Raw genomic sequence first — 25,679 nt, forward strand, 5'->3', positions numbered from 1 at the left:
TATGGTCTTGAAGTGCTTCTCTTTTGAGATGAAGACTTTTATTTAGTAGGCCTCTATTTCCTTCCCCCACTGGAATGAGACTTCATCAGAGCCCTAGGGCTACAAGCTTGAAGGTTTTTCTTCCCCTCCCTGCAGAGAAAGCCTTTTGTTCTGTATGGGAGATAAAGGGAAAGGATTTAGCAGTGACCTCTGTTTCCTTCCAGAGCCAGCACCTCTGGCTCCAGTCATCCTAGGAAAGCCTGGTTGGGTTCCAGGAGGAAAGATCAGCAAGAGAGTGGGAAATGTTAACTAAGATTAACATTTTAAGTTAATCTTTCTTATGGCTTATGCCCCTGGTAAGCAGGTGCGGCTGCTTCACTTCCAGTTCCAACATTCATGTAGATTTCTCTTTTGACTGACTTACAGCTGTTCAGACAGACAAGTGTCTGATCTTTGACAAAGCTGACTAACAGAAGCAATGACAAAAGGATTCCTTATTCAATAAATGGTGCTGGGATAACTGGCTAGCCAGATGCAGAGAATGGAAACCAGACCCCTTCCTTACACCATATACAAAAATTATCTCAAGATGAATTAAAGGCTTAAATGTAAAACCCAAAGCTGTAAAAACCCTGGAAGACAACCTAGGCAGTAGTATCATTCTGGACATAGGAACAGGCAAAGATTTCATGACGAAGACACCAAAAACAATTAACAACAAAAGCAAAAATTGACAAATGAGATCGAATTAAAGTAAAGAGCTTCTGGACAGCAAAAGAAACTGTCAACAAACATACAACCTACAGAATGGGAGAAAAATGTTTGCAAACTATGCATCTGACAACGGTCCAATATCCAGCATCTATAAGAAACTTAAATTTATAAGAAAAAACAACCCCATTAAAAAATGGGCAAAGTACATGAAAAAACACTTTTCAGAAGAAGATACACACGCGGCCAACCACATATGAAAAAAAGCTCAGTATCACTGATCATTAGAGAAATGCAAAACAAAACCATGATGAGATACCATCTTACACCAGTAAGAATGGCTATTATTAAAAAGTCAAAAAATAACATGCTGGTGAGGTTGTGGGGAAAAGGGAACGTGTATACACTGTTGATGGGAGTGTAAATTAGTTTCACCATTGTGGAAAGCAGTGTTGCAATTTCCTCAAAGAGCTAAAAACAGAACTGTCATTCGAACCAGCAGTTCCATTACTGGGTGTATATCTAAAGGAATATAAATTGTACTACCATAAAGACACATGCACACATAGGTTCACTGCAGGACTATTCACAATAGCAAAGACATGGAATCAACCTAAATGCCTATCAGTAGCAGATTGGATAAAGAAAATGTGGTACATATACACCATAGAATACTATACAGCCATAAAAAAGAAGACTGTGTCCTCTGCAGGAACATGGAGGGACCTGGAGGCCATCATCCTTAGCAAACTAATGCAGGAACAGAAAACCAAATACCTCACGTTCTCACTTATAAGTGGGAGCTAAATGGTGTGAACACATGGACACAAAGAGGAAAACAACAGACACTGGGGCTTACTTGAGGGTCGAGGATAGGAGGAGGGAGAGGAGCAGAAAAAAATAACTGTTGGGTTCTAGGTTTATGTGACAGTCTGTTCAACAAACCCCCATGACATGAATTTAACTATATAACAAACCTGTGCATGTACCCCGAACCTAAAATAAAAGTTAAAAAAAAAAAAACCTTAACACTCTTTCCTAGCATTTAGAAAAATAAAATTAAAAAGCCATGTGTATCTATCTGTAAAAAAAAGTGTCAGACTGTTTCAGGTTCTGTAAGTTTATCCTTCCCCAGTATGTTTGTTTACTTATACTCAAGAATATATCAGATGTGTGTGTGTGTGTATCAGACTTTGATCACTGTCAATATGATTACAAAATGTATCTTACTGTTGCTAAACTTTTTATTTGAATTTCTCTCTCTTTTTTTTTTTTGGGATGGAGTCTCGCTGTCTCCCAGGCTGGAGTGCAGTGGCACAGTCTCGGCTCACTGCAAGCTCCGCCTCCTGGGTTCACACCATTCTCCTGCCTCAGCCTCCCGAGTAGCTGGGACTACAGGCGCCCGCCACCACGCCCGGCTAATTTTTTTTGTATATTTAGTAGAGACGGGGTTTCACTGTGTTAGCCAGGATGGTCTCGATCTCCTGACCTCGTGATCCGCCCGCCTCGGCCTCCCAAAGTGCTCGATTATAGGCGTGAGCCACCGCACCCGGCCTGAATTTCTCTTTAGAGAAACTCAGTGAGAAATTCAAATGCAATTGAAAAGACACAACTTTTTCTGTTGTTTAAGAATTGTTCCTGTAACTTTAAGTGAATATAAATTATTTCTATTTTTATCTGATAATTTTAACAAAAATTAACTCCAGTATTAAATATGCAACTTGATTTCATAAAGGAGAACTTAAACATTATATAAACATGTTGCTCAATGCAGTCAAAATATGTACTTCTAGGTTTTATTAGATTTTTGCTAATAAGTGTGCTGTTTAGTTTTAATTGGCATTCTTCAGTTAAAATTTTCCAATTTCAATTTTCAATTTTACACTGCACACTTTTCCCGTGCGAGGTTTTAAATGTTTCCTTTACATAAAGGAATGTGTTAAGAATGGCGGTGCCATCTTCAACAAACCTGACAAAAACAAGCAATGGGGAAAGGATTTCCTATTTAATAAATGGTGCTGGGAAAACTGGCTAGCCATATGCAGAAAACTGAAACTGGACTCCTTCCTTACATCTTATATGAAAATTAACTCAAGATGAATTAAAGACTTAAATGTAAAACCCAAAACAGTAAAAACCCTAGAAGAAAACTTAGGCAGTACCATTCAGGACATAGGCGTGGGCAAAGACTTCATGACTAAAACACCAAAAACAATTGCAACAAAAGCCAAAATTGACAAATGGGATCTAATCAAACTAAAGAGCTTCTGCACCACAGAAGAAACTATCATCAGAGTGAACATGAACAGGCAACCTACAGAATGGGAGAAAAATTTTGCAATCTACCCATCTGACAAAGGTCTAATATCCAGAATCTCCAAAGAACTTAAACAAATTTAGAAGAAAAAAAAAACCCTATCAAAAAGTGGGTGAAGGATATGAACAGACTTCTTAAAAGATGACATGTATGCAACCAACTAACATGAAGAGAAGCTCATCATTACTGGTCATTAGAGAAATGGAAATCAAAACCTCAGTGAGATACCATCTCATGCCAGTTAGCATGGCAATTATTAAAAAGTCAGGCAACAACAGATGCTGGTGAGGCTGCGGAGAAATAACGCTTTTACGCTGTTGGTGGGAGTGTAAATTCAACCATTGTGGAAGACAGTGTGGCTATTCCTCAAGGATCTAGAACCAGAAATACTGTTTGACCCCACAATCCCATTTCTGGGTGTATACTCAAAGTATTATAAATCATTCTACTAGAAAGACACATGTACACATATGTTTATTGCAGCACTATTTACAATAGCAAAGACTTGGAGCCAACCCAGATGTCCATCAATAATAGACTGGATAAAGAAAATGTGGCACATACACACCATGGAATACTATGCAGCCATCAAAAAGAATGAGCTCATGTCCTTTGCAGGGACATGGATAAAGCTGGAAACTATCATTCTCAGCAAACTAACAACAGGAACAGAAAACCAAACACCGTACGTTCTCACTCATAAGTGGGAGTTGAACATTGAGAACACACAGACACAGGGAGGGGAACATCACACACCGGGGTCTGTTGGGGGGTGGGGGGCAAAGGGAGGGAGAACTTTAGAACAAATACCTAATGCACGCAGGGCTTAAAACCTAGATGACAGGTTGATGGGTACAGCAAACCGCCATGGCACATGTATACCTATGTAACAAACCTGCACATTCAGCACATGTATCCCAGAACTTAAAAAAAGAATAGTGATGCCACGAGTCCTGATGGTTGGGTATAGCAGAGTCCTGGGAAATCACTGTATAGTTAAAACTGTGTTCCTTACAGGTGTTTTATTAGTTAATACTGCAAAATACATGAGCAGTGAGACCTGGTGATTAAGTTATATTGTGCAAGGCTTTAAGTCAGTGTGCAGGAAACTTCTTCACAATTATTAAGTCTGTCATATTATAATCTGGCTGCAAACTACTTACTCTGCCTACCCTCTCACCACTCATTTCCTCAGCCAGTGTTTGTTCCACTAATGTTTTAACATCTTAACATTTCCAAATAGTCATTGCTTATGGCTTAGCATGTGCTGTTTCCTTTGCCTGGAATTCTCGCCTCCCCTTTTTCTTGGGATACATCAAGCCCCAACTCAAATATCATCTTTATTTTCAAGTTGGCCATAGCTACAATAGTCAGAATTATTTGCCCTCTCTTATTCATCTTTGCTTTCTCAGTATGTAACATAGAGCTTGATATACAGTAGTAAATTAAAAGATTTAAGGGTATTTCAAAGTCCAAGAAATTCTAGCCTGGGCTCTTATATAGTAAGTCAACTTATTCAGTTAGCTCAGAAATAAAAATTTAGGTGTGTATGACTTGCTTTGGAATTGTTCGTCTACATAATCTAAATAACTTTAGAAACTTGTAAGATGTACCTAGTTATTCATTCCTTTAGTTACCATTAATATGCAAGATTTGCATTTGATATGTATGTTTTGATGTTCGTTTGTGATAAACACTTAAGAGATTTTGTCATAAAGTTATTCTTTGTTTATACAGAGAATGTCCAAGCACACAGATGCAGCAGAAGATGTGCTATTGGAAAAAAAAGGTTGTGCGGGAGTCATAACACTAAACAGACCAAAGTTCCTCAATGCACTGACTCTTAATATGATTCGGCAGATTTATCCACAGCTAAAGGTTTGTAATTTTGTTACTGCAATTATATGGATTCTTTTCAAAGTATATCATAATAGGACATTTCTGGTATTTTCTCCCATAGTATCACATAATTCCCTGGGATCTGCATCTAAGTAAGCCCCATTGATTCTTGAGGTTTCAGTGCTTCCCCTGTGCAGTTATTCTTGAGCATCCCTGGTGATAGGGAGCTCACTGCCTCCTGAGACAGACTCTTTGACTTTTATATAGCACTGATTTGTTTGCAAGTTTCTTTTTGTGTTCTGTCACTCTGTTTCTCTGACCTTTAAACCAGTGATACTGGTTCTGCCTCTGAGAGGATGAGTGTAGAAATCTAATCTGCTTCCACCTGACGGCTTTTTCATTTGAAGACAGCTGCTTTTTTTTTTTTTTTGGAGACAGAGGAGTATCACTCTTGTCACCCAGGCTGGAGTGCAGTGGTGCCATCTTGGCTCACTGCAAGTTCCACCTCCTGGGTTCATGCCATTCTCCTGCCTCAGCCTCCCGAGTAGCTGGGACTACAGGTGCCCGCCACCACACCCGGCTAATTTTTTGTGTTTTTAGTAGAGACGGTGTTTCACCGTGTTAGCCAGGATGGTCTCGATCTCCTGACTTTGTGATCCGCCTACCTCGGCCTCCCAAAGTGCTGGGATTACAGGCATGAGCCACCGTACCCGGCCAGACAGCTGCTTTTAAACTGCCTGCTTTTTCTCAGAGAAGGCCATAAACTTTCCTAAGTGAACAGCATGCAATAGTGGAAAAAGAGGACTTAAAGTCAGACTGTCTGGTTTGAAACATGGATTTCTATTTATTAACTGTGTAGGCTGGGAAAGTTAATCTCTCCATACCTCAATCTCCTGAGCTCTGAAATGGGGATGATGATATGTAAAGATTAAGTGAATAGTATATATAAGTACCTAATATAGTCTGCCATGTAGATGTTGAACAAATACTAGCTTTCCCCTGGCTACCAGTTCCTTAATTCTTCGTTTGATGAGTCTGTCTTCCATTCTTGTGTTTCTGTTTGAGATACCATTATAATATGTCCCAAAATGTGATACATAGAAATAAGCCAAATGTTGCAAATTAGAGTTGGACCAGAGTGGAAGAAATTAGAAATGTTCATGTTAGAATAACATCTCTATTAATGTAATTAATGTAGTCCAGTATTGCACGGACCTTTTGGACAATCACTTCTGTCCAGCTACATCTTCCTTGTGCATTACATGTTTATTCTCTAGTACAGGTTGAACATCTTTAATTCAAAATGCTACAAAATTGAAAAACTCTTTAAGCATCAACATGACGCCACAAATTCCACACCTGGCCTCATGATTGCTCGCAGTCAAAACGCAAGTGCACAACACACTTTATTCAGGGTCCCTATGAGAAAAATTAATACTTTCAGGCTATGTGTATAAGGTGTATATGAAACATAAAGGAATTCCCAATCCCCAAGATGTCTCATACTGTATATGCAAATATTCTAAAATCTAAAAAAGTCTGAAACACTTCTGGTCCCAAGCATTTCAGATAAGGGATAGTCAACCTGTGTAGATTGATAGAACTCCTGTTAAGTTTTGTCTGTAGGTAACTAATTTTTCATTTCGTCCATTGTTCTGGACTTTGACATTTTCATCGGCTCTTGATTCTTTCATCCTACTTATTTGTTAGCTGTCTTTACCAATCCCAAATGACTTGGATTTTTTATCAATATTATAAGTGGTTTCACTCTGTTACTTACATACTAAGAGTAAGACAGCGAGCCCTGTATCAGCACAGTAGAAAGGTTATTGCTATATTTATCAGCAGTCTTTGAGTTGATTTGTTCTCCAAATTTATACATTTATGTAACATTATTATGCCCATATTTGTTCATCTTGGTATCAAAGTTATGGCAAAGATTACAGGTGCCATCTTGAAATTTGGATCACGAAGTGTACTCATCTAGCAACATTTTTGAAATAGCCTCTACTTTATCTGGGAAAAGCAAATGAAGTTCATTCGGTGAGGAATGGGATGAGATTCATTTTTCTGGATATCCCTTACAGAAGAATATGTACTGTCACACATATGTATATGAATATATGATTGCATATATGTGCATATGCATATAACTTTAATGAGTTTGTGTTTCTAATATGCTTATACCATCTTCTGTTATATTTGAATAGAAGTGGGAACAAGATCCTGAAACTTTCCTGATCATTATAAAGGGAGCTGGAGAAAAGGCTTTCTGTGCTGGGGGTGATATCAGAGGTAAAGACTTTTCCCTTTCACCTGAATGCTCTTCCCCCCGACTAGAACTGATCAAGTGTTGTCAAATTTTTGTAGTAATTTGTAATTTGCTTTACTTTTTAGCACTTGTTATTATAAAGTTAATACATTCTTAGGAAAAAGAAAAATTTAAAGACTTACTTTCTGCAGTTAGTATTAGCAAATGAGGAGAATAGCCAATTTTTTTTTCTCACTACACAAATACCCATTTGAAATTTAAATATGTTGTCTCTCTCCCTGAATCATCACAAACAAAATGTCCAGTTAGGGTATATGGGTCCACTTTATATTTTAGAAGAGCTGATATTAAGCAGTTCTGTTGGTCTTATAACCTATCTGGCCATGTTGACTTGCCATTCTTCAAATATGACATGCTCTCACATATTTCCATAACTTTTCCTATGCTTCCCCCATTCACGATTCCAAAGCAACCATCTATGTACTTATTTACAGCATTTATCCTGTTACGTTGTAAATATATTTTACATGTGTTTAAACATGCTGAGATAAAAAGAGAAACTCTTTATTTTTCGTAATTGTTCAGGTCAGTCTGTCTATACACATTTAAATGTTAAAGACAGAAGAAATGTCTGTTCTCAGCATCAGTGTCATGTATTTATTATAATTGCTATAATTGTCCATATTATATATACAATATATTGAAACTTTTTACGTTTTGTATTTTGTTTCTTATGGAATTGGTAGTGTTCAGGGATGGTTTTTTTCTTTGTGTTTTAATTTTATATGTTTATTTGTTTGTTGTATTAAGACAACAATCTTTGGGCTTGTTCGCCAGACTTACGTAAACCATTACCTTAGTAATAGGAAAAAAGCTGGATTCAGGACATAATTTCAAACACTTATTAATGAATTTAAAAATTGCAGTTTAATGAAAACTTTGCTTAAACTGATCTGTTAACTGAATTGTTTTTGAATCTGTTGTTTTGCCTACAACATGCATTTTTTTAATTATTTTATTTATTTATTTATTTTTTTGAGATGGAGTTTCGCTCTTGTTGCCCAGGCTGGAGTGCAGTCACACGATCTCTGCTCGCTACAACCTCTACCTCCCGGATTCAAGCAGTTCTCCTGCCTCAGCTTCCTGAGTAGCTGGGATTACAGGTGCCTGCCAACATGCCCTGCCAATTTTTGTATTTTTAGTAGAGACGGGGTTTCAACATGTTGGCCAGGCTGGTCTTGAACTCCTGACCTCAGGCAATCCAGCTGCCTCAGCCTCCCAACAACATGCATATTTTTAAAATACTGTTTTTCAGCCTTGAATTAGCCTTTCAAGGCCTGTGATCTTGTCAGTTTACAGATGGGCAGAGCTTTATGTATTGAGTTTATTAGCTTCTGACTGAGCTATTTCTGCATATAGGCCTAATTTTATATTGATGTTTGGAAATAACAGTTACAAATTGTAGAATTATTGTAGTTTACACATATAAAGCAGTGGATTCAAGTCCAGGAAATGTAGTTTCTTGAAAGATTATAGTACAAGACAATAAGTGGACACTCAGAAAATTTTCAAAAAATGATTGCGAAGGACATTTAATTTTAATTTAGATGGAACTAATTGATTAGAATAAAAATTAGATCAGAAAAAGATTTGAAGGAAATTTGAGAAGGTTTTTGAGGTAAAAGAGCTTCATTCCAAAGGCAATAAAACTTACATTCCTTTCCTTTTAGAATTGGTAAGCAGTGATAAGAGCTGAATAAAAGATGATAGACAAAGACAGTCATTTTTTTGTTTGTTTAGGTATATATCAGTGAAACCTCAGAATGATAAAAGTAGATGTCAGATCTTTCTTTTAAAAACCAGTAAAAGGGTCGGATGCGGTGGCTCACGCCTGTAATCTTAGCACTTTGTGAGGCCAAGTTGGGAGGATTGCCTGAGCTCAGGAGTTCGAGACCAGCCTGGGCAATGTGGTGAAACCCCGTCTCTACTAAAATACAAAAAAGAAAAATTAGCCGGGTGTGGTGGCATGCGCCTGTAGTCCCAGCTACTCGGGATGCTGAGGCAGGAGAATTGCTTGAACCTGGCAGGTGGAGGTTGCAGTGAGCCGAGATCATGCCACTGCACTCTAGCCTGGCGACAGTGCAAGACTTCGTTTCAAAAACAAAACAAACATCCCAAAAAACCAGGAAAAGAAGTCAACATATGGAACATTTTGAAGGAAGAGCTAGCAGAATTCTAGAGTTAGGAGGCCCAAGCCAGCAGATCACCTGAGGTTGGGAGTTCGAGACCAGCCTGGCCAATATAGTGAAACCCCGTCTCTACTAAAAATACAAAAATTACCCGGGCATGGTGGCATATGCCTGTAATCCCAACTACTTGGGAGGCTGAGGCAAGAGAATCACTTGAACCTGGGAGGTGGAGGTTGCAGTGAGCCAAGATTGTGCCACTGCACTCCAGCCTGGGCAACAAAGCGAGATTCTGTCTCAAAACAAAAAACAAACAAGAGAATTCTAGAGTTAGTGTAAAAATTGGTAGACAACATTTTGTATGTAATACTTTCACATAAAAGAGGAAACATATCTATGTAATGTTTAGTTTGTGTTTTAATAGATAAATCTCATAGGACTTAAAGACAGGAAAGGCATATGAGTTGCAATACATAGAAGAGGAAACTTTGATAGCAGTCTTGAGATTGACTGGAGGAGGAATATGGTAGGAGATGTGAACTCTGGGTAATAGAAGATTGCAATAGAAGTGAAACCGTTTGATAGTATTCACTATTCAGTAGATATTTACTGAGCATTTGTTTTTTAAGCCACGCAGTGGTATGCTATAGCAATGTCTTTGAGAAGTTACATTTCTATTGATGTTAATAAATAAGAATGTCAGTATATTATTTACCTGTCTAGCCTCACCTTTTCCCTTTGACCTTTAGTCTTTTAAAACTGTTTGATACTTGATTTTACTCTTCTTTCTTGACTTTGAGGCTTTGTAGGGTACTGCTTCCCTTATGCAGAATTTTTCTTCCTGTCATTTTCTAGGAAATTCCTATTTACCTTTTCAAACTTGGCTTAGGGTTACCTCTTCTAGGAAGCCTTCTTTTAATTAATTACACATCTCCTGCTCCCATTCTCACAGCACCCCAATCCTTATAGGACAAAGAATATGTTTTAGTATCAGTCTGAACTCCAGGACAGCCATCTTGTGTTGCTGTCTTTATTATCTGCAACACCTAAAACATTACTTGGTATGTAGCAGGTGCTCAGTAAATGTTTTATGGGGGAAATGAATGTGGCAGAAATATTTAAGGACATGGGATACGTTGCAGCACTATACACACAAATGTATAACACATTTTGTAATAAGATATATTACCAAAGGAAATGTATGTCTAGCAAATGTTAATTTAAGTGCTAGAGAAATAAAAGAAAATGTAGTTTGTTGCAATGTATTTTTTTTTTTTTTTGAAGAGACAGGGTGTCACTCTTCTCTCCAGGCCAGAGTACAGTGATGTGATCATGGCTCACTGTAGCCTCAATGTCCTAGGCTCAAGTGATCCTCCCGGCTCAGCCTCTTGAGCAGCTGGAACCTACAGGCACGTGGTACTGCAGCCAGCTAATTAAACATTTTTTGTTGAGACAGCGTCTCACTAGGCTGGTCTCAAACTCCTGGCCTCAAGGAATCCTCCCACCTGGTTTCTCAAAGTGCTGCGATTACAGGTTTGAGCCACCATGCCCAGCCTATAATTTCTAATCTAACATTTTGTAAGAAGCATGGAAAACAAGAATAGGAATTTTTGTCTTGAAGCTTTGACATTGGATTATGGATCTGTGACTGTAATATAATGTCTGTGGCAGGGGCAACTTCAAAACTTTAACAAGTCATTTTAGAGTACTCCCTTCCCCCCAGTATTTAATTATCATAATACTTTTGATCTAGTTGACAATGTTGACTATTAAATCATTTTTTTTTGATTTGTAATCTTTCCTTCCTAGTGATCTCAGAAGCTGAAAAGGCAAAACAGAAGATAGCTCCAGTTTTCTTCAGAGAAGAATATATACTGAACAATGCTGTTGGTATGTATATTCTGCTCAGAGCTTTGGAAATGGAATAAAGAAATGAGGTGGACAGTATGTACTTTGTTAAAAATGTAATCAATAGGCATCCTTACTTAAACTTTTCATACCATGTGCCAGACATAAATAAAGTTGATTAAACTATTTTAAGTGCTTATTTCAGAACAGTTACCCTTTAATATCAGTAGGCTATACTTAACTGCTATTTGTTACAAAATCAATATGAGGCCACGCGCGGTGGCTCACGCCTGTAATCCCAGCAATTTGGGAGGCTGAGGTGGGTGGATCACCTGAGGTCAGGAGTTTGAGACCAGCCTGGCCAACATGGTGAAACCCCCTCTCTACTAAAAATACAAAAATCAGCTGGGTGCGGTGGCACATGCCTGTAATCCCAGCTACGCGGGAGGCTGAGGCAGGAGAATCGGCTTGAAACTGGGAGGTGGAGGTTGTGGTGATTCGAGATCGCAGCACTGCACTTCAGCCTGGGCAACAAAGCGAGACTCTATCTCAAAAACAAAAATCAATATGAAAATATGGATTTCTGATCATGTGGTAGCTTTCTTGGGGGAAAAAACTTGGGTTCCAGTTTTCTCTATAAAATGAAGTATAGTGTCATTTCCTAACTCTTGAAGAACTTGGGAATAGAAATTTCTTTATATTCAAGGTTCTAGGTTTCATTGGAGGTGAAGCAGTACTTTTATCAAGCATGTGTTTCAAAAGTTAAGGTACAGGAAATAACATAATAAGTACTTGTGTACCCTCCAGCCCAGAATTAACAGACGTCAATATTTTGTTTTTGCTTGATGATTTAAAATTTATTCAAAAGAAATATAATACTGCAAGTTTGGAAGTTACATTTCAGTCCATTTTTTTTGCTTTCGTCAGTGCCATTACTTTCCCCAGAAGCAACCATTTATCCCTCCTCAAAAACAACCATTGTCATTAATTTTTAGTATATTCTCCTAGACCATATTTGATATTTTTACTAAATATTTATGAACTAAAAGATTTTAAGTTAGAAGTTGATTGAATACATGATATTAAAGTATTTTGACATAGTTGGAAAAATACAGTTTTTGTCACATGCCGTTTAGACAAATAAACATATTTATATATTGGCATAAAAACATGAATTAATATCTAGTAGATTAAACACATGGGGATATATATGTTTTTCTAAAAACATGAATTGATTAAAGTAATTACTAAGTGATGAAAAAAGAAGCTGTATAATAATTTAACATTAAAGTATTTAAAATAGTAAAACATGTTTATTTTATTATTTATTTATTTATTTTCTGAGACAGAGTCTTGCCCTGTCACCCAGGCTGGAGTGCGGTGGTGCGATCTTGGCTTACTGCAGCCTCTGTCTCCCAGGTTCAAGTGATTTTCCTGCCTCAGCCACCTGAGTAGCTGGGATGACAGGCATGTACCACCACACCCGGCTAATTTTTGTATTTTAAGTAGAGACAGGTTTCACCATGTTGGCCAGGCTGCTCTTGAACTCCTGACCCTAGGTGATCCACCTGAGTTGGCCTCCCAAAGTGTTGGGATTACAGGCGTGAGCCACCGCACCTGGTGTGGTGTATAAGTTTAAAGACAAAATAGAAATGCAGAGCATTGTATCATATTTTATACAGCAAAGTAGACAAATAGAGGCTGCTGTTTTTAAGCTTTCCAATTCCTTTTGTTTTTTAGCTTCTATTTTACGTTTGAACTAAAAGATTTTTACTTTGTGTTTAGAAATTTACATAAATACTATCTTACTGTGTAACCATTCCATAAATTGTTTTTAACAACGTGGAATATAACTGTTCTGTGGTATCCAATATTATGATTATATCCCACATTAATTATCTGTTCTACGTTAATGGATATTTTAGCTTCCAATAGTTACTAACATAGATAGTTGTACTCTTATATGTGCTCCCTTATTTCCCATGTGCAAAGGTTTCTCCAGAAATAATATGCAGAATGGATAAATCATAGTGTTTATGCATCATTACTTTGTTTCCAAATTCTTTAAGATGCTTTTTCTACATGTCTTTTGTCTTGGCTGCTGTTGGACTTTGGATCTTCCATATGAATTTTAGAATTGTTTTATCTGGTTTCACAAAAGTTTCTACTGAGATTATGATTAAACTTAGAATGAATTATGGGTTAATTTGGAGGGAATTGATATCTTTGATATGGAGTCTTCCCAACCGTAATGTGGCATAGCTCTCCCTTTTTAAAAAAAAAAAAAAAAAAAAAGATAGGGTCTTGGTCTGTAGCCCAGGCTGAAGTGCAGTGGCATGATCACAGCTCACTGCAGCCTCAACCTCCTATGCTTAAGTGATCAAGTGTTCCTCCCACCTCAGCTTTCTGAGCAGCTGGGAGCACAGGTGCCTGCCACCACACCTGGCTGTATTTTTTTTTAAGAGAGGGGGTGTTGCTGTATTGCTCAGGCTGGTCTCATACTGCTGACCTCAAGCAATCCTCCCACCTTGGCCTCCCAAAGAGCTTAGATTACAGGTGTCAGCCACCACACTGGGCCCTGGCTTTTGTTTAAAATCGAAGGTTAAGTTGTTAAATGATAATGAATAGATAGGGTTGTGTTGGATTGACATTTAAAAATATGTATTTTATAAGCCACACATTTAGTAATCTTTGGTGTTTCTTGCTAAAATTTCCTAGGGAAAATCTTGAGTATATATAATGTGGTTTTTTTAGAAAAAGGGAATGTATTTTAAACACTGTAACTAAAATTACAGCTCTGTTTCTTTCAGGTTCTTGCCAGAAACCTTATGTTGCACTTATTCATGGAATTACAATGGGTGGGGTAAGTAGACTTTTTACTCTGATCATTGATGTGAGTTGTGTTAAAAATAAGTTGATAATTATTAAACAGTAGTGAGCTGATGAATGTAATATAATAGACCTCATTGAAACATAATTGTGTGGATTTTGGATCCTGACAGATTTGAGATATAATATTTGCTTATAGCACTTTTAGACTATCTGAGCCCAAAAGAATATTTTATGTTCTTAATTATGTTATATGGCCGGGCATGGTGCCTCACGTCTGTAATCAGCCCTTTGGGAGGCCAAAGTGGGCGGATCACTTGAGGTCAGGAGTTTGAGACCAGCCTGGCTTACATGGCGAAACCCTGTCTCTATTAAAAATACAAAAATTAGCTGAGCATGGTGGTGCACACCTGTGATCTCAGCTACTTGGGGTTGAGGCACGATAATCGCTTGAACCCAGGAGGTGGAGCCTGCAGTGAGCTGAGATTGCACCACTGCACTCCAGCCTAGGTGACAAAGTGAGACTATCTCAAAAAAAAAAAAAAAAAACACACACACACACACACAAAAAGTATATATACACACACACACACACACCCACGTTATATGCTATTTTAACTTTTTGAATTAGCAAGTTTTTTAAGCAGTGGAAACTGATTGTGTTTTTATCTTTTAATATATAGAGCCTTTTTTCTACTTAAAAATAAACTGATTCTTTTCAGGAGCTTCAGAAGAGAAACTAGAATGTTGAGGTTTTTTTTTTTTTTTTTTTTTTTTAATTCAGTATTAGAGATTTGGTTGCCTAAATTGTACCTACTACTCAAAATTTCACCTTAGTGGAAGTGTTTGGATTCTTTATGAAGTTCTGTATAACTGCATTTCTGTCAGTTGACAAATATTCTGCCTCTGTGCTATTACAGAGAAGTCTAAAATGTAACTGGCATTGATTAACTTGACCTGGAGTTAGAGAAAACATGAAATAATTACAAAACAATTGGTAAATTGTATGGTACTGACAAAGATAGCCTTTAAAGAAGTGAGGGGTCAGAATGGGTCTTCATGGCAGGAAAGGGCTGCATGGAGAAGATGGTGAATTGAACTGAGCCTAGAAAGGTAGTGGAGGAGAGAAAAAGTAATGTCTTTTCCTCACCGATTGCAGGGGTCATCGCCAATATCCGTATAACAAAAGACAGATTAACAATAGAGAAGCATAACAAATTTATTTAATCAAAGTTTTACATGACATGAGAGCCTTCAGAAAAGAAGACCCAAAGACCCACAGATCCAGGAAAAACTGTGTTTTTGTGTGTAAGTTCAGTGAACAATGGACAGTCGTATAGAAGTATGATTGGACAAAAACGGTATTATTCAATAGTAATAAATGGGGGAACTTAGGTAGGCTTGTTTGTTGAGATTCTTCTTGGCCTCTCTATGTAACATTCCTTTCCTCCAGGTATAGGATGGGGCCCTTGTCACATGAGGGTTTAATGACTTTCAAGGCCGGGTGTCGTGGCTCATGCCTGTAATCCTAGCACTTTGGGAGGCTGAGGTGAGTGAATCGCTTGAGGCCAGGAGTTTGAGACCAGCTTGGGCAACATGGTGAAACCCCATCTCTACTAAAACTACAAAAATCAGTTGGGTGTGATGGTGCGCACCAGTAACCCCAGCTACTGGGAAGGCTGAGGCATGAGAACTGCTTGAACCCGGGAGGTTGTAGTGAGCTGAGATCATGCCACCGCACTCCAGCCTGGGTAACAGAGTGAGACTGTCTCAAAAAACAAAACAAAACAAAACAAAACAAAACAAAAAACAAGGCATACTTTCAGAAGAGGTAGGTTAGAGAACTTCTTTACAGCCAGCTGTCCCACAGAAAGGTGGGGGAAAGTCACAGTGGTCTCCAAGTGGCCATAGTTTGGGATAGCATGTCCTGAGCCATGACAACAGGTAGGACGTAGGTAGGTAGGGCCCAGGTAGGTAGAGCCTAGGTAGGTAGGTAGTATGAGGCCAAAAGGTGGAATTTTTGAAATTCCACCTGTTCAGTGTTTTAAGGAAATTAACTATTTGGAATACAGGAAGTTCCCCCCTTTGTTCTAGTAGAACCACCTTAAATAAGGACTGGGAATTGCTTAGATCTTGCACATCATTTTGGGAAGGGATTCTACTAGCAAGAGTGATCTGTATCTCTCTGCTTGGCAGAAACTGAGCGTGGGTTGGTTGTGCTTTAAACTAGGGAAAATGAAAGCTCTCTGAAAAAAATACTGCAGAATAAGAGGAAGGGAAAGAATCTGAAGCATTGAAGGAAGAGCTGCCCTGTGAATGTCAGTACTGGGGCTTGTATAGGTTGGTATAGTGTTTGTATATATTCCTCATAGGTAACAACCAAGAATATTTATTTCCAAAGAAAAGACTGCAGTGAAACAGACCAAGATAATGTTGTCTTGAATAGATGAAGTAAAGATGCTGCTGATTCTTCATACTGGTCTCTGTTTTCAGTATTTAAAGAACATAAATAAGTTTCAAATAAAGATATACTTTATATCAGCCTTTCTTAACCAGAATTCCACCAGAGGATTAAGTCTTAGTGCCCTAAAATGTTCTTGGGTTTGCCTAGAGAATCAGTCTTGAGGCTGGGGCCTAGCAGTCTGTTTGAACAAGCCAAGGTCTCCGAGTAATTCTGAGTCATGTTATTTTGAGAACTAGGGCTCTAAGCCATCCCTTGAATATAATAAATTAGCTCCTATTTCTGTCTTGTGCTTCTCGAATGGTACTAGTTATGTACCATCCTTGGGAGAATTGAGAATATAATCACATCATTTGCATGATCTGTGGTTCACATGAGGAACCCCTGAGAAATTTTGTTTTATACTATATTTTATCAGCTCCCTTAAAAATATTGTGTCTTCTCTTCCATCAGGTATGCCCAACCACATGCATCCTTAAAGACTGAAGTTCTACCCTTTTTTTTAATAGCCATAAATTGTATGGATTGAGCATCTCTTGTCTGAAATGCTTAGGACCAGGAGTGTTTTGGATTTTGGAATATTTACAATATGTTATAAATAAAGTTTCAGTGCCTCAAAAGAAATAGCACTCAAATATAACATTTTCTTTTTTAATTCTCATCAAGACAATGTACTTCTATAGAAGGGTGTGCCCTTACAGATGGAGCAATGGTGAGCATACACCTGGACAAGGGAGGGGAAGGAGTTCTTATTCCTGATGCACATGGCCCCTGCTGCTGTGTCATTCCCCTATTGGCTAGGGTTAGACCGCACAGGCTAAACTAATTCTGATTGGCTAATTTAAAGAGAGTGATGGGGTGAGTGGTTTGGCAGAAAAAATGGTTATGGCAGAGCATTAAATTGGAATGAGTCAGGGTGGAGCAGGTAATCAAAAAAGGTTGCTTTATGAGGAAGTTAAGTTTAAAAGTAGAAGGCAAAGAATGGAACATGCTGACATGATTCTTTGAAGAGAAATTTAGAACTCATATCTAACAACTTAAATCTTAAATCTAAAAATCTGAAATCTGAAATGTTCCAAAATCTGAAACATTGGGAGCACCAACATGATACTCAAAGGAAATGCTCTTTGGAGCATTTCAGATTTCAGAGTTTTGGATTCAAGGTGCTCAACTTACACTACAATTAGATGTGATTTCTTCTTCCATTGAGCCAGTGCTTTCAGTCTGTACTCTAAATTTGGTGTTTGTACTTTATTGTTACTTTATATCTCATCTTCCCAATTGTATTAGATGGTCTGGAAAGGGCAAGGATTATCCTACCTTTTTTTCTTTTTTGGCCTTCCCGTAACAACTAGGAATATACAGTTATAGAGAAATTTTTAAACAATTATACCCTAAATAATAAACATATAGCCTTTGAAAGGGTAAACAACAGGCTGGAAGTGAACAGTCTCTTTTTTTTTTTAGTAGTGGGGTTTTGTATTTATCTTGGTTTGGAATGCCACACTTTTCATGTCTGATTTACAAACTTCTGTGATTTTAGTATGGGTTGTCCCCACCAAAACCCATGTTGAGGCTTGTTTCCCAATGTGGTGGTGTTGGGAGGTGGTGCCTTTAAGAGGTGATTATGTTGTTAAAATGGATTAGTATCTTTCTTGCAAGACTGGGTTAGTTCTTATGGGAATGGTTAGTTTCTGCGAGAGCAGATTGTTGTAAAGTGAGGTTGCTTCTTATGTTTTGGGCTTTTTACATGTGCCTGGTACCTCTTCTATTTCTCTGCCATGTTTTCATATAACCCTCACTAGAAGCTGCCAGATGCAGCCTCTCAATCTTGAACTTTCCGGTTTGTAGAACCATCACCTAAATAAACCTGTTTTTAAATTTTGTTTTATAAGTTACCTAGTCTGTGTATCCTGTTACAGTAGCACAAAATGGACTGAGACAGAAAATTGATACTGAGAAGTGTTGCTAATAACAAATACCTGAAATTGTGGAAGTGGCTTTGGAATTGGGTAATGGATAGATACTTGAAAGAGTTTGGAGGAGCAGGATAGAAAAAAACCTGTATTGCTGTGAACAGAGCATTAAGGGTGATTCTGGTGAGGGCTCAGAAGAAGACAAGGCTGGGGAAAATGTGGAACTTCTTAGAGATTATTTAAGTGGTCATGGGCAGAATGCTAATAGAAATATGGACCGTAATGGCCATTTTGATGAGGACCCAGATGAAAATGAGGAACAATATATTAGAGTAAAGAGCATCCTTGTAATAAAGTGACAAAGAACCTGGCTGGATGTGTCCATGTCTGAGGGCTTTATGGAATTCAGGATTTTAGAGCCGTGAATTAGAACGCCTGGAAGAAGATCTATCTAATCTGCAAAGCATTCAGGCTGCTGCATGGCTACTTTTAATAGCTTACATAAAGCTGTGAGAGGGAAAAAATAACTGAAGATGAAATTTGTAATCAAAAGGGAAAGAAAGCAGAAAGATTTGGAAAACTCTTAGCCTGGCCATGTAAATAAAGAGTGAAAAAACTTTTTGGGAGAGGAAACCAAGGTGTGGCACAGCAATTTTTGCTAAGGAGAGTAATACTTAATAGAAGGGAATATCAAGACAATGGGAGAAAGACCCTCAAGGCATTTCCGAGATCTTTGAGCCTCCCTTTCTCATCACAGGCCCAGAGCTCTAGCACAAATGATTTTGGGTGATGGACTTGGGCCTCCCCCTATAAGCTTACCGCCCAGGACTGCTTTGGGCCTCTGCTCCCAGAATTCCAGCACAGTGCTCCTCAGTTGTCCCTGCCATGGCTCAAGTGCCCCAGGTGCAGCTTGACCTGCAGCTCCAGAAGATATGAGCCATAAGCCTTGGTGGCATCCATGTGGTGCTAATTCTGCAGGCTGTCAGAAAGCAGAGCTAGGAAGGCATGTGAGCCTCTACCTAGATTTCAAAGGATATATTAGACAGTCTGGTGTCCAGGCAGAGACTTGTTGCAGGAGTGGAGCCACCACAGAGAGCCCATTCTGGAGAATGCCAAGTGGAATTGTGAGGTCAGAGCTAGAGCTGCCCTTGAGATTCTAGAACTGTTGGCACCAGTTTGCAACTTCAACTGGAGAGAGCTGAAGTGTGGGGCTTGTTAGCAGTGGTGGATCCGTACGGGTCTGAAGCAACTTGATTCTTGCCTCCTTGAAGGAAAGAATTTGTCCAAGGGGCATAAGGCAGAGTGAGAGACCAAGGCAAGTTTTTGAGCAGGGGTGAGAGTTTATTAAAAAGTTTTAGAGCAGGAACAATAGGAGGTAAAGTATTGTTGGAAGAGGGCCAAGCAAGCAACTTGAGAGATTCAAGTGTTCTGTTTGGCCCTTGTCTTGGGGTTTTATACATTGGCCTGGTTCCGGGGTTTGAGTTTCTTCTGCCTTGATTTTTCCTTGGGGTGGGCTGTCTGCATGTGCAGTGGGCCATATGCTCAGTGTGTTTACTCAAGTTGTATGCATGCTCATTTGAGGCATTTCCCCCTTGCTAAGTTGAACATTTTTAGAGGAAGGTTATATACCAGTTAAACTCTGCAATTTTGCATCTAAATGCTTGGGCCCACTCGCCCAGTTCCTGAGATCTTAATGGTAAGCTGCTGATCACCAGCTTCAGGTGTTTTCTATCTACTGGGAGACTGCGTTTCCCTGCTGCCAGCTGCGACCAGTTATTTTAGGGAGACAGTTTAACAACCACCTGACCATCACTTGATGGTCACCTGACATTCTGGGTGTAGGGGAGCTCTCTGCCCTGCTCATGTCTGCCTAGCTACCTACTCTTAACTGGTTGAGCCCAGAAAGCTCAAGGAGTAGGGTTGATACCTTGAGGGCCCACCTCCCCAACCCCATCCCAGTGTGCACAGGATTCAGACATGGAATGGAGATTACTCTGTAGCTTTAAGAGTTAATGTCTTCTTTCCCAGGGTTTAGACTTAATTGAGGCCTGTTACTCCTTTCTTTTGGCCTATTTCTGCCTTTTAGAATGGGAATGTTAGAAATCCTTGTTCCCTGGTGCCACAAAGAAATAGCACTTTAACATAAATTTAATTTTCTCAGCAAGGCCATTTTTACTTTCTGCAGAAAGTGTACACTTGCGGCAGTTTTGCTACAAGAGTACAGCGAACAAAGGAGACAGGGTCATTTATAACCTAACGCCACTGCTGTGTCTGGTTTCCATTGGCTGGAACAGGACCTCACATTCTGTATTTGTCCCAATTGGATAGCAACTTAGAACTTTCTAAAAGAGGCAAAGGCAGAGGAGAACAAAGGAAGGAGGAAGTAACTTGTGGAATGCTGAGAAAGGTAAAAACACCTCCAAATAAGGAAGAGGAACAGGCTATGACCTAATGCTTGCTTGGACCAGTATAAACATGCCAGGGCAAATATTTAGGCTAAATGTGGGAGCTAAGAACACAAAGTACATTGATTTCTTTATTAAGGCTAGCAGATATCTAAGAATGTTAGCACAGGTCTTTGAATAAATTTTGCTTCTAAGAGAATTTACTATTTATTCCTAATTAGACAGGGAGGAAAGACTCTTTGAAGAGGAACCTCTACTTTACTTTTTACAGGAATGTATACCCTATACCTGTCCTACCACTGTGTCTTGGAAGTAGATAACTTGTTTTGATTTCACAGGCTTCACAGATGGGACTCTGGACTTTGGAATTTTGAGTTGGTGCTGAAACAAGTTAATACTTTGAGGATATGGAGCTGGAGTGAATGTATTTGTATGTGAGAAGGATATGAGTTTGGGAGGTCAGGGATGGAATGCTACGGTTTGAATATTTGTCCCCACCGAAACTCATGTTGAAACTTAATCCTGAATGTAACAGTATTAAGAAGTGAGGCCTTCAAGAAGTGATGGGGGTCATGAGGGTAGAGTAGTTTGATCCATTCGTGGATTAATAGGTTATCGCAGGAAGAATGGTTTAATTACCATGGGAATGGGTCTGTTTTAAAAGCCAGTTTGGCATGCTTTTGCCCCCTCACAGATGATGCCTTGCCCTGCTGCTGGGCTCTGCAGAGAGTCCCCACCAGCAAGAAGGCCCTCAACAGATATGGCCCTTCAATCTTGGATTTCCCAATCTCCAGAAGAGCTGTAAGACATAGATTCCTTTTCTTTATAAATTACCCAGTCTCAGATACTCAGTTACAGCAACAGAAAACTTAAGACACCAGCATTTCTTAATATAAGATGTTTTATGAACTCTAGCTTCTGAAAATGTAATCTTCTAGATCATCGGCACTCAACCTTGTTTGCACTTTAGAATCATTTGGGAGTCTTTTTAAAATTCCAGTGCCTAGGCTTTCCTTATCTCCCATAATCATTAAATTGGATAGTGGATAGTGGAGTGAGACCTAGGCTTTTTTTTTTTTTTTGAGATGGAGTCTCGCTCTGTCGCCCAGGCTGGAGTGCAGTGGTGCTATGAGACCTAGGCATTTTTAAAGCTCCCTGGTGTTACCAATGTGAAGGTAAGTTTAAAAACTGCTGCTCTACAGGTTCTTGTATGTGGTTGTGTCTCCTGTGACTTTTTTCTGAATCTCCCAAAGACTGTTTTTCACATTTTAGTTTGTGTCAGAATAACCTGGAGAGCTTGTTAAAAAGCAGATTCTAGGCCGGGCACGGCGGCTCATGCCTGTAATCCTAGTACTTTGGGAGGCCTAGGTGGGCGGATCACTTGAGGCCAGGAGTTCAAGACCAGCCTGGCCAACGTGGTGAAATCCCGTATCTACTAAAAATACAAAATTAGCTGGGTGTGGTGGCGGGGGCCTGTAATCCCAGCTACTCCAGAGGCTGAGGCAGGAAAATTGCTTGAACCTGGGAGGTGGAGGTTGTAGTGAGCCAAGATTGTGCCATTGCACTTCAGCCTGGGCGACAGAGCGAGACTCCATCTTAAAAAAAAAAAAAAAAAAGGCAGATTCTTTCCCTGCCCCATTTCTAGTTTAGTCTGGAATGCGGCCCAAGAATTTGCATTTCTAACAAGTTCTCAGATAATGATGATTCTAGGGGGAGGGGGGTTCACTTTAGGAACAATTTTCATAAGGTGTTCAGACTACAGTTTGTTATTCAAAAAGCCCTTATTTTCAGAATTTTTAGAATTTTAGTATTACACACAATTGCTTAGTTAGGCTTAGTATATATACATTTTTAATCTGTTAAAAGAAAAACTTCATACAAATTTAACACTTTATCTGAGCAAAGAACAATTCATGAATCCGGCAGCATGCAGAACCAGAAGAGGTTGAGAGAGCTCCACCTTGCAGCATGAGCAGTGAGCTTCCATAGGCTGAATGTGGAAGCAAATTAGAGAAATTACCTGATTGGCTACCGCAAGGCATTTGCCTTATTTGGGCATGGTGTGATGCAGTGTTCACTCTGTATGGGTATGGTCTGATCAGTTGGCTGCCTATGATTGGCTGAAACTTGGCTGTTTGTTTCAAAACTGTACTCTTAAATTAGGTTTCAGTTTATTTCCATACTAAAGTTGCAATTTATTAAGAAGTAACTCAAAGTGCAGAGAGACAGTCTCAATTCAATGCCTTCTGCTTATTTAACATACCCTAGTACAGAAGTGTGAGAATAACGTGGAGCTAACAGGGCTTAAAAGGCATAGGAATAGTACTTGCTTGATTCTGGTCAATACATTTTTTCTTACAATAATGTAAGAAATAATTTTGTTAAGAATTTCTACAGTCCAAAAGATGGCGCCATAGAGCTTGGTTCCCACTGCTTTCCTTTTGCTTTTGTTATAGGTTTTATTTTTTCCAGTATAGAAAATGACAGTTTTATTTTCTCTTGTTACCCACCATGAAGAGTAGCACAATATCTGTAAGATTTTAGAAATTCAAACATTTACTCAGTATTTTGAAATACAGTAAAATAAAAATGAATGTTACTGAGTGGTTCTCCACATGGTAGATCAGAATTATGTAAAATTATTCCAGTGTTTCTGAAGAGAAATAATTTTTTTTATGAATAGATATTTAAATGACTAAATTTATTCTGTTTCTGGGGAAGACAAATTTTTTATCTCTTTTGCCGTTTATATAAAACATCTGGGGTTGCATTTTCTTAAGTTAATAGGAGGGGACTTCAAAAAGTTTGTGGAAAAATGGAATTAATTAAGATAGAAATAAAAATAACTTTTCTTCTCAACATAAGCTCCGTCAAATTTAAGGTACTTCTTTTGTCAGCAGTGATACCAGTCATTTAGTCCATCTCTGAATAATTGAGGGTCCTGGGAATTTAACTATGCAAATGCAGTGTTTTTTGTATTGGTAACTGAAGAAAAATGGGTGCGATCTACAGATTTTTAAAGATTGGTGTGTTAGTCTGTTTGGGTTGCTATAAAATAATACCTGAGGCTGGGTAATTTATTTGGCTCACAGTTCTGCAGGGTGTGCAAGAACCATGGCACTAGCATCTGCTTCTGGTGAGGGCTTCAGGTAACTTCCAATTATAGCAGAAGGGGAAGGAGAGCTGGCATATCACATAGCGAGAGAGGGAGTGAGAAAGAGAAGGTGCCACATTCTTTTAAACAGCCAGCTTTTGTATGAACTGATAGAGCGAGAACTTACTCGTTACTGTGGGGATGTACCAAGCCATTCATGAGGGATCTGTCCCCATGACCCAAACACCTTCCATTTGGCCCCACCTCTAATGTTGGAGAATAAACTTCAACATGAGATTTGGAGGGGATAGATATCCAATCTATATCAATTAGGAAACATAAAGGAGTAAGAAGTAGCCAAATCAGGTCTATAAGGTGGATGCCTAATAATTTCCCATCGAAACTCTCAAAATTGCCCTTGTTTGATGAGCAGAATAAGTAGGGGCATTTACGTAGTGTATGAGGAGTCTCTGATGAAACTTTGGGCCTTTTTCTGCTAAAGCTTTGGCTAACTTTTTATGATAGTTCTTTGGCGCTCCAGAAAGTCAACCAGCAACCTGCCTTGAGCGTCCCAAAAAATTGTTCCAACCTTTGCTCTTGACCAGTCTGCTTGTGCTTTGACTGGACCACTTCTCTCTCTTGGTAGCCATTGTGGTTGTGCTTTATCTTCAGGATCATACTGGTAAAACCATGTTTCATCTCCTATTACAGTTCTTCAAAGAAATGCTTTAGGATCATGATCTCACTTACTTAAAATTTCCATTGAAAGCTCTGTTCTTGTCTGCAGCAGATCTGGATGCAATGGTTTTGGCACTCATCGGATGGAAAGTTTGCTCAGCTTTAATTTTTCAGTCAGAATTGTGTAAACTGAACCAATTTTAAAAGAATTGTGGCATTGGCTATTGTTCATGCCGTTAACTATCAGTCATTTTCAATTAGGGCATGAACAAGATGAATTTTTTCCTCACAAATTGATGTGGATGGTCTGCCACTGTGGGCATCTTGAATATTGTCTCATGCCTTCTTAAAAAGAGTTATCTACTTGTAAACTGTTGATATCTTTGAGGCATTTTCCTCACAAACTTTTCACAACTCACCAGTGATTTTACTTTTCTTCCACACAAGCTTTACTGTAAATTTAATATTTGTTCTTGCTTCAATTTTAGCATAATTCATATTGCTCTGATAGGGGCCCTTTCAGACTGCTGTCTTTTCCCTCTTAGGACCTCAAGCTAGATCCTGTTCTGGTATGTTATGACAAGTTAGTAAGAGTTGATTTTCATACAAAAAAATTTGAAGTTCATGCATAGTTTTTTCATAATAATGCATATTCTGTGAACTTTTTGAAGATTCCTTGAATATAACAGAATTGCAGATTTGTTTAAAATTAAGTAGATATAGAACAGAGGACAATCCTTAAATTTTTGTTTCATACATGTAGTACTACTCCTATTTCCCTCCCCAACTGAATTGGATTTAAAGAACATTTTAGGTTCTTCTCTCCTTCTCTCTCTCCCTCCTAGTCTTTCTTTTTTTCCACCATCTCTTGCATTTTCAAATAGAAATGAAGTTGGCTCCCCAACCTAACTCAAAATATGGCACGGTATGGTATTGTTTTTGTGTTTCTCAAAGTGTTCTTAAGATGCTACTAGTGAGAAGGTTTTGTGATTATAGGAGACCACAATATGCCACCCTAAATATGCCACTTTGGCATAAGGATTATTTTGAGCAGATTATTTTGAGAACCAGCAGATACAGGATCATCTCTGAAAACAGCACAAGTTACCTTTTTGTAAGAGAAATGTATACCTAGAAAGGAAAT

The 25,679-nt window shown here is 38.7% G+C and overlaps 1 protein-coding gene and 1 long non-coding RNA gene across 3 annotated transcripts in view; one reads left to right on the top strand and one right to left on the bottom strand.

Moving 5' to 3' along the window:
- Window positions 1-19,390, bottom strand: part of LOC131383694 (uncharacterized) — a 28,339-nt gene extending 8,949 nt beyond the window's left edge. The window contains exon 1 of the long non-coding RNA XR_009213923.1: window positions 19,178-19,390. This is a non-coding gene — a long non-coding RNA (uncharacterized LOC131383694). The remainder of the gene's footprint in view (window positions 1-19,177) is intronic.
- The window catches only part of HIBCH (3-hydroxyisobutyryl-CoA hydrolase), a 136,468-nt gene that overhangs the window by 40,684 nt on the left and 70,105 nt on the right, over window positions 1-25,679 (top strand). For both annotated transcript variants that reach the window (XM_058440228.1, XM_032755147.2), the window contains exons 3-6: window positions 4,745-4,885; window positions 7,057-7,141; window positions 11,114-11,194; window positions 13,963-14,015. In XM_058440228.1, coding sequence (XP_058296211.1) covers window positions 4,748-4,885; window positions 7,057-7,141; window positions 11,114-11,194; window positions 13,963-14,015 — 357 coding nt within the window. In that variant the 5' untranslated portion in view covers window positions 4,745-4,747. The remainder of the gene's footprint in view (window positions 1-4,744; window positions 4,886-7,056; window positions 7,142-11,113; window positions 11,195-13,962; window positions 14,016-25,679) is intronic.

Source organism: Hylobates moloch, unplaced genomic scaffold (assembly GCF_009828535.3).
Source record: "Hylobates moloch isolate HMO894 unplaced genomic scaffold, HMol_V3 SCAFFOLD_1, whole genome shotgun sequence".
In the NCBI taxonomy this organism is placed as follows: domain Eukaryota; kingdom Metazoa; phylum Chordata; class Mammalia; order Primates; family Hylobatidae; genus Hylobates; species Hylobates moloch.